General features: G+C 28.2%; 1 protein-coding gene across 1 annotated transcript; it reads left to right on the plus strand.

Moving 5' to 3' along the window:
- The first annotated feature begins 4,164 nt into the window (after positions 1-4,164).
- Positions 4,165-4,855, plus strand: LOC114165760 (ethylene-responsive transcription factor 1-like). The gene has a single exon (XM_028050330.1). It carries the CDS (start codon positions 4,206-4,208, stop codon positions 4,692-4,694), a length of 489 nt encoding a protein of 162 aa, XP_027906131.1. The 5' UTR covers positions 4,165-4,205; the 3' UTR covers positions 4,695-4,855.
- Positions 4,856-10,588: the final 5,733 nt, after the last annotated feature.

Here is a 10,588-nt window from a genome sequence, read left to right on the forward strand (position 1 = left end):
TAAATAAATACATATTTTCTGCCAATTTTGTTTTAATTTCTTTTTAAAAAATACTTACAAATTAATTTGTAAGAGAAATTACTACCATTTTCTTTTGCAAAATATTTTTCATAGAAGAAATTATAGGAAATACTTACAAATTTTATAATATTATAAAAAATAATTATCCACGAAAAAATTATCTGCGAATTAAAACTCTTAGAGAAAATGAAAAAAAAATTCTTACAAATTTTATAATAAATTTACAAAAGAAAATCTCATGAAATACTAAAAATTATAGTAATATAACACAGAAAAAAAATTTAATATGGTTGAACTAAAAAAGTTATATCTATTATTTTTAAAATTTATGATGAAATTATATCAAAAGTTTGAAATACTAATAAATTTCAATTTCACACATAAATTTAGATCATATATTTAAAAAAAAAAGAAATTATTTTAAGTTTTAAGCCATACTAGCTTAATTCATGATTGTGAAGAACTTGAGAGAGATAGAGAAGTCAATGAAAGAAGTGGAAAATTTTGGGTGAGATATTGAATATGTCGGGTAATGATAGAAACATGTACACGTGTTTGAAATGATTTAGGGTATGTTCATTCATGCCCATCAGATTCCTTCACTTTTCTAGGACTGCGTGTACTTGTTTGTTTTCATAATTTTGAATTTTTCTAATGTTTCTTTCATTTTTAACCTAAATTTTTATTAATATCCCCTTTCTTCCACAAACACAAATCGATTGCTATATTAATATTTAAGACTAATTAATTGTTATAAAATTGGTGAGCAATACCACCACATTATATATCAACATCATCCAAACAAGGAAAGAATATTATGTCATTTTCTTTGGTGCCATATCACATCTTTTATTCTATCGATTTCTCTTTGTTGGATTCGATGAATTATTAAATATATGAACATGATTTTATTAATTGGAATATATGAGATGTCATTCTTAGCTTTATTTGATTTTAAAAATTAGAAAACCCTACTAAATTTGAACATGATTTTACACAGTCTTGAAATAAAAAATCAAAGATTCTAATACATCCAAACCTAGGTTGGTTATCCCAAAACAGTTGTTTAACTTTGATAAGGAAAGAGAATTATGGATTTGATTATAATTTTGTTATATTAATAATAATAATTAAATATATTATTTTTTTTAAAATTTTTTTTATTAAGATTGCCACTGCATTTAACTGTTAGAAATTTAAGTAACAATTAAAAGTTTTATATTTGATAGAAATAGAAAATTAATAACATTATAAAAAAGATTAAATATTTTTTGTCCCTTAAGTTTTAGTGAATTTGGAAATTAGTTCATTTCAAAATTTTGGACTAATTTAGTCTTTCATCTTTTGAAATACGTGAATTTAATTTTTTTAATCAAATTTTATTAGATTTATTTGATGTTTCGTACACATTTCATGATTGTATTTTGTTTATACTGTTTGACGCATTTTTGCTTTAATGTTAAAGTCAAATATTATTATGAAACACACTTGAAATGTCAAATAAACTGAACAAAATTTAATTAAAATAACTAAATTCACGTATTTTAAAAGATGAAGGATTAAATTGATCTAAAGTTTCAAAATGGACTAATTCCAAAATTTACTAAAACCAAAAACAAATTTAATCCTATAAAAAAATATACATGAACATTCTTTATATAAAAAATCATTAATGGAGATTTCAAGCAAACGTATTATGTTATGACGATCTTTTTCACCTTTTCCTTGTCTAATATAAAATAAGTTTACATTGATATTATTAGAAAATTCAATTGTAAATTTACTAGAAATGAAAAGTTGAACGATGTAAAAAGGAAGAAGCTTACAATTCGAAAAGATGTTGAACACCACCCTAAAATACAAAATTTTAGAACTACACCAAAAGAAAAATTGATTAAAGATAATATAAAAGTCTAACTATACTAGTTATTTTTATCACCAACATAGAAGATATAATTTACATTAGTGCAATTTTGCTATTTTAACTCGTGTGACACTTTTGCAATTCTTTTCAACTATGTCTCGGTTCAGTATATACCCAAGGCAGAAAATGTCTTTCTGCTTCGGTTCTCAGAAAACTGGTGCCAAAAACTGGTTAATATTTCAAAAATACCACTACTGCAGTGATATTTGGCCTCAGTTGAAATTGAACCGGTGCCAAAAATTGTTTTCTACCTCGGTTAAAATTGAACCGAGGCCAAATATTGTTTTCTGCCTCAAGTGGAATTGTACCGATGTCAAAAACTGCTTTATGCCTCTGTTAAAAATTGAACCGAGGCCAAAAGGTTCGTTAAGGTTCAAAAATCGCGAATCACTTTTTTTCTTCTTCTTCCTCGCATGTGCATTCTCTCTCTTAGCCACCCACCTCCATTGTTGCTGTTGTGCTCTGACCACTTGCAACTACTTGAAGTTTGGCTCATTCATGTTCTAGCTTGGCGAGATGTGTAGGTGGCGGCAACTTGAAGAAACTTTTCGTTGCGATGGAGGTGGTTTCACAATTTGGGGAAGGAGACACAATTTAGGATTTGTGATTTGCTGCAGATGGTTGATTTTTGTTTGCATTTATGCAAGTGTGGTGTTCACATTTTCGTGTATGAAAAACATGGAGGTTCCATGGTGGTGGCACGATTCACAAATTGTTCTTACGATGAAGGAGAAGATTACAATGGTAGTAGATCTTTGGTTGTGAGTTTCAGATGTAGCAGTGGCTGACAGAGCTATGGTGGAATCATGGTGGCTGCCTAGGATTTCTGGTGGAGAAGATGAGATGTTGAAAATGCAGAGAGACACATATGGCCTCGGTTCTACTGAGAACCGAGACAGAGTATAGAGCTTCTGCTTCGATTGAGACCCGAAACAAAAAATTAACATTTTTTGCCTCATCCTAATATATCTTGGTTTCAAAACCAGAACAACATAATAAAAATAACCGCTATCAAAAATTCTTTCTACACTAATGTTTCTGCACTAGTGTTAATATGTTATTTTTGAACCGACATATTAAGATCTTCTATATTATTTTGCATCTACTTAAAAACCCGTCTTTCATTTCATAAACATACAAATCCAAGCAACCAAAAAGAAAAAGGAAAACACGTTTCTCTTCTCTCGGCGGCTGCGACACAAGAAACATCATTGAGGTTTTACGTGCTTCACATGTTCTTCTAAATGTTCATGTCTCTCTTCTTCAAACACGTATACACTTTCTTTCGATTTTCCAATAAATGCATATTAAAACTATTTCTCAGAACGCCACGTGTAATAATCTCACAGGAAATTGTGAGTTGGTAGAAGAAGTAGAATGATCTAGATCTCAAATTTCTCATCACTTTAATAAAAATACGAATTAAACATCGATGTCTCTTAACATTTTTTAAATTATACTATTTTTTTTATATTTATTGTTTATAAATGTACCAAAGTTTCCTTTTAAACACTAAGAAAAGTGTGTCAAGGAGTGAATCGATTAACAGTTTCTTCACAGGGAAGAATGCTTCCTCATTATCACGACGGAATCTAATGGAAATTTCAAATTTGAATCACAAAATTTTCATATAGCTAGCCCATTCAAGATTTGTCTTATAATATATATATAGATATTATAATTTAGTCTTTGTTTTTATTGTGTTTTTTAATATAGTCTTTTTTTTATATTTAATCAAGTCTTAATTTTCATCAATTTAATTTACTTCTTTTGTTAATATTATCTAAATAATTAACTAACGTGATAATTTATCTCTTTATTTTTCTCATTACACATTCATTTTCCTTTCTTGTATTATCTTCATCTTCACCTCCATCATCTATAGGTATCATGGCTTCAAATGTGTATATATAATTAAATATATCTAAAAGACCAAATTAGTAGTAAAAGTGTTAAAATATAATTAAAATCATTTCTTATCATCACGAATATATAATAATCCACGTAATTAATATTACGCTAATTAATACCTCGGTTTATATTTCAATTCTACTTTCTTCTAAACTTCAAAGAACCAACCCTCATGCAATAGTAAAATAATTGAAATGACGTATTTCTAAATTCAATTTCAAAATGCAAACATAAAATAGAATAAATAAATCTCTATAAATATGCGAGGCATGAACATGTTAAAGTTATTACAAATTCAAAAGAAGAAACGAACATCATCATACATCACTCACCACCACCATCATCATACATGGATGCTACAACATATTGTGATTTTTCTTCATTGCAATATCTTCAATATGTTCTTGAGCTTGAACATGGTTCCTCACACTCGGACTCTAATGGCATGGAAAGTATCATTGATGAGAAGAAAGTGTCTGAAATAGAACAGTCTAGGGCAGCGCGTGAAGTACACGCCCCTCCCAATTGGAAGCGATATAGGGGTGTGAGACGGCGGTTGTGGGGGAAGTTCGCGGCGGAGATAAGAGATCCAAAGAAAAATGGAGGTAGGGTTTGGCTTGGGACTTATGTAACTGAAGAAGAAGCAGGTTTGGCTTATGATAGAGCTGCTTTCAAAATACATGGAAGTAAAGCTAAGTTAAATTTTCCTAATATTTTTGCTTCTGATGTATTATCATCATCAGAGCCACTGAAAAAAATAGCAACAAACAAGAAAAAGAAAACCCTAGTTGATTTGTTGAATAAGATGGCGAAGAATAGAAAAAGGGTTGGGTTATGAGATTTTAGATAAAATTTGTTCTTGAGAGTTAATCTAAATGTTCTATCTTTGTATGAACTTTTCAGCTTCCAGAATACAAATCACAAACATGTATGGTTTTTTTTTTTTTTTCTGAATTCAAAGGAAGTGATTCAGCATTCCAACAATATGGATTGAGTTAAATCGAATATAGGTAAACATGTTTTTGTCCCTTAACTTTCCGTGAATTTTGAATTAGTCTATTTTAAAATTTTGGACCAATTTAGTCTTTCATCTTTTGAAATACGTGGATTTAATCATTTTAATCAAATTTTGTTAAATTCATTTGACATTTCAAGCGCATTTCACGATAGTATTTGATTTAACATTAACGCAAAAATGTGTCAAAAAGTATAAACAACTCAAATACAGTCCTAAAATACGTACGAAACATTAAATAAATCTAACAAAATTTGATTAAAATGACTAAATCTACGTATTTCAAAAAATAAAAAACTAAATTGGTCCAAAATTTCGAAATGGACTAATTCTAAAATTCACTAAAAGTTAAGGGATCAAAAACATATTTAACCCTTGAATATATATATATATATATATATATATATATATATATATATATATATATATATATATATATATATATATATATATATATATATATATATATATATATATATATATATATATATATATATATATATATATATATATATATATATATATATATACACACACACACACTCTAGTATTATGATAAATTGATAATAGAGAAATTATTAGATGATATTGTATATAGTTTATATTTTTGTGTAGCATGTAATTAAATGTTATCGATATTTTTTATAAATCTTTGAAGTTTAAGTATGTTTTATATGAAAGTTGGTTTCCGAAATTTCCTTATTACTTGTATTTGTTGCAATTCAATAATTTGAAGTTTAACACAACTATGCTTTGAGATGGTTGCAACATGTCTTAAATTTATATTAACTTGGGTTTTCTCGATCAACTGAGGAAAAAATAAATAATGTTGTATATTTATATAAATTCTCCGAATGATTGCATCTAACACTAAAATTTATTGTCAACATTGATTTTTAGTTATCTTACTCACAACTCAAATATTCTTTAATTTTGAATCAGTTAGGTTTAAGTGTTTGAAAGAAATAGAAACAAAACAAATACTATAATATTATAAGACATAAATAAACATATAAAAAAATACGATTTCACATTTCAAGATTTACAACTTCGAACACTTAAGAAAATTATTTTATTGTTCATTATGTAACTTTTATTAGAATAAAATTATAAACCCTTTTATACAACTTTTATGAGATAAAATTATAGACATTCTTATACAATTTTTATAAGATAAAATTGTATATAAATTTTATAAAGATAAACTTACAAAACTTTTCATGCAACTTTATAAGATATCAAAACCATTTAAGTAACTTTTAAATACGAACTCTTTTATGATATACATAATTACCCAAATTCCTTATATACCTCATAAAATTTATTTAGTTATGATAAGCACACTCAAATCAACTTCTCATTTTGATAATAATTTTCTACTTTTTTTTGAATTCTAACTAAGAACAATATCGCTTTACCAAAAATTTCATAATAATTATTTTCACCAGTCGGACTCATTGTCAGTAGCTTGTCGATATTGAAGATGGAATCTATCACTAATGTCATCATAATGACCAAGTTATATGTCACACAATTGTTGGATTATATATATTTGTCATATATGGGTTATAGTCATTGTCATTGAGAGATTGTGGTTCTATATGGTTATATGACATTAGTCTTACACATATAAGACCTTAGACACCACTTTTACACCAAAACCTTAAGACAATGTTGTTATGGGTCTTTATTCTTATATAGTGTTTAACTTTGTCTTTTTTATCCAATGTGGGACTTTGACTCACACTTGGACTATTCCCAACAATCTCCCCTCAAGGGTGAGTCCCTTGTTTTTTTTTTTCCTTTTTCATATGGATATATTTCCCTTCAAGTGTATGAGTGACCCCTTTTTTTTGTTATGGTTATGCGGTCAGTCACTTCGGTAACCCCTTTTTGTTATGAAAAAATATATACATAAACCTATCAACAATCATAACCCCTAATAAAGGAACATCTATGTTCAACAAAATCATTATACAAATAAAAATTATCTACACTAACCTCTCTTCAAAAGACCAATCAGCACACAACATTGATAGTACTTATGCCAAATTACTCATCTTCCTCCATTGATGAGAACCTTCTTTGATATCATTGTTGGGAATAACACAATTAGACAAAAACATACTCACATCAAAGCACAAACAAGAGCACACAAACAAATATAATTAATTTGGTACAGCACCTTAAGACCTACAAAAGTATTAATCAACATGCAAGTTTTTGCTAGGATAATTGTAAACCTTCATTGCACAATTATCAAAGTCTGTCATATATAGAAATTTTTTATTGTGTTGTGATAAAAAATATCTGAACTAACTCCTCACTTTCGTAATAGTTTCCTTTTTTTATTTTTTTATATTACTCAATATAAGACTTAACATTTCTTTCAGCTCCTCCAAGTATTATAATTTACAATTATGATCCCATATATTTCAATAATGTAAATTGGATTCTTCAAGTATATCATACTTGTGTAGTTTTTGTTAGTCTAGCAATTGTGATATATTTTCAAACTTTCTAGTGGGAGGTTAATGTTAATACCCAATGTGTTTTAATCACATGTTATAATTGCATTAATGTAAGGAATTTAGTTTTGGAATCAAAAGTCCCACATTGGTGCACATGAGTGAGGTGAGCAATATAAGGAGTGCAACTCAAAAATATATTGTCTTACTTTACGTTTAGATAGAGAATTTATCAATTTCTAAATTTAATTGATTTATTTTAAATATTTTGTTTGGATAAGAAAATTCAATTTTAGTGAATATTTTTCTTGTTTGGATAAAGCATTTCAATCACCACCAAATTCAAAAGAATAATATAAAATAATTGTTAAACATTAGAAAAAATATCAACATTGATAATCTTTCGTTGTCAATCTTGATTCATGTTTTTTTTTTATCAATGTTCTTCAAGTTTTTTTCGATTAATATTTGCAAAAAAAAAATTCTCAATTTATATTAAAAAAATATATTTTTAAGCTATGAAATGATATATCAGGTTAAGTTGAGTCAGGGTAAGCCAACATTCAATTGAGTTAATAAGGTAAGTCCACATCGTCTAGGTTGGGATTGACCCACGTTCAACTAAGTTAAGCTAAAACTATGTCAGTCCTAGTATGGTTAAAAAGAGGTTGGGCCTAGCCCAATCAAGACAAAGCTGAATCAAGTCAAGTTGAGTTTGCCTGGTCAGATTGAGTTAGCCTGAACTCAATCAAGTTGAGTTGGCATGTGCTCGAAGAAGTCGAGTGGAGCCAAGTCGGTCTGGGTACGGCTTAGGTCGATCCTAGGTCAGGTTTGGTTTAGGTGGGATTGAGAGAAATCAAGTCAAGTTTTACCAAGTTGAGTGAGGCCTATGTGGACTTGAGATATCAAGCTAGGTCCATGTCAAACTAAGTTGGATTGATCTCACATCAAATCGAGCTGAGTCTACTTGGACCCCAATCGAGCTAAATCGACCTAAACTACAATGACCACAATATGAATTTTAAAATATGAAGATTTTAAAATTCTTACTTTTTAGCTAGAATTTAAAATTATTTAACTTTAAGTGATCCAATTACTCTAATAAAATTCTAGAATTTCAATATCTTTCAAATTTTCTTACCGAAATAACATAGTTCATCATAAAATATTTCAATTTTTTTTAAATTACTCTCTTAAAATGTCTTGTAAAAACACAAGGTTAAGATTTTGGGTTGGATGTGGTGTTATGTTTTTGTATATAGGTTGACTCGTGGCTCAAGACTCATTAGTTTAAGAATTCCTAAATTTTGTATGAACTTTCTAATATGTCGACTCGAAAAACCCAACAATTATAATTTTAGCTAATAGATAACATATTTTTGAAACTTCAGAAAACATAAAGTTAGCTTTCAAATACCAGTTTCGGTCAACTTATAACATTATTAACATCATCTTAGCCGACTCTGATACGACAAAAAAGATTAATTAAAAAAAACTATAAAAATGTAAAATTATTTAAAAATTATTTTATTAAATAAAGGGTTAACTATGATTTTGGTTCCTAAATTATAATACAATTTTTTTTGTTTTAATCCATATTTCAAAGTTTGATCTTGCTAAGTCCTCATGTTTAAGAAATGTATTGATTCAGTCCTCAATGCCCAACAATGTTAACTCTTTTTTATGTGACAAACGATGTGTCACATCACCCCTCCGCTTTTGGACATGTGTCCCATTTTTAATTCCACCAAATCCTTATCCCCTATTCTTTTTCACTTGAGATGGTTCTCTCCCTTTTCCATCCAGACATGCAAGCCACCCTTCACTTAGTCAGAGCCATCGATGGTGACTATGGTCATCATCGGAAGCCTCAACAACATTATCGTTGCACCTATTTTCCAACTTTTACTATCTTTTTTTTCCTTTCTGTTTTTAACTATTTTTGCCCCATTATTTTACATTTCACAAATTTATTTCACTTAGCAATACTATTAAGAAAATTCAAAATTTTTGTGTGGTGTTTTCTAGCAATGCATGGAGATTTTTCATGCTTTTACATTTTACATTCTTTTTTATGGTGCTTTTATAAGTAGAACATTCCATCCATTTAGTGTTTTAGTCATTTCTTCCATTGTATTCATTTATTCTAAAATCTTCTTATATGAGAATTGTGTTTATTATGTAGGAAATTTTTCATGCTAATAGGGATTTTTTTTAAATATTTTTTTTTGAAAAAAAACACACATTTTATGACGGTTATAATTTTTACCGTAATGGAAAGTCACACATTCTATGATGAGTCTTTGAAAATGATAAAAAGTTCAAACTCGCATCTATCTGTCATTTGTATAACCGTTATAAAATATTTGTTATAATCGTCATAGAAAGTATTTTTTTCATTAATGTCTTTCTATTTCAATTGTTGAGATGCAAACTTTATTGTATCCTAACATATTGTTATAGGTAGAAAAGTCATTAATATTACAAAATATCATTTTATGATTATGCAAAGTTTCATTAGCAAACACATCAAATGTGGGGATCTAGATCTAAATCCCACATAACACAACAACTTTAAATCTTCACCTAGTGGATCTAGATAAACATTTATGTCATTTTTTGACTATTTTGAATCATAGATAATATAGATAAAATCATGTACTTTCTCTTCATGCATAATCAAAGAGATAAATTGTAAATGATGAATATAACATGCCAACAACTTTGGTTGATATTTAAATTACCAAACTGATTCATTCCATCTAGAACTAAGCCAAGGCTAAGATTTCTTGATTCATTATCGAACCAAGGGAACCAATTTATCTATTGCATAAATATAGTAGGATGACGAACCAATTTGTCTCATCTTATCTCATTTGTATGTCATCTAAGATTTTTATTGTATTTTGAGTTTGTAAAGAAACGCTTAATCCTTCAAATGATTTGAAGGTACCAAACAACCTTCATAAGGTGTGCATCCTTTGTCATCTATTGAGTATTATCTTTATTGTTATTTTTCTTGTTGCACCATGATAAGTCACACTACAAATGTGTTTTCAACCATTCAAATATTTTTTTGTACAAAATGTATAGGACATGCATGTGTCCTTTTATATTCCATTCCCACAATACAAAGAATTTTTTAGTCTTGTAATTATGATTAGGTGGTGGATTTCAATTTGGCAACATGTTCTTCAATAAAACAGCAATTCTATAAAAGTTTTATCAACTCATTCATTGATCACCTTC

Source organism: Vigna unguiculata, chromosome 10, assembly GCF_004118075.2.
Source record: "Vigna unguiculata cultivar IT97K-499-35 chromosome 10, ASM411807v1, whole genome shotgun sequence".
Taxonomy (NCBI): domain Eukaryota; kingdom Viridiplantae; phylum Streptophyta; class Magnoliopsida; order Fabales; family Fabaceae; genus Vigna; species Vigna unguiculata.

What these genes read in the sequence shown, in the direction of transcription:
- LOC114165760 (XM_028050330.1), top strand. Translation starts at nt 4,206, where the DNA reads ATGGATGCTACAACATATTGTGATTTTTCTTCATTGCAATATCTTCAA.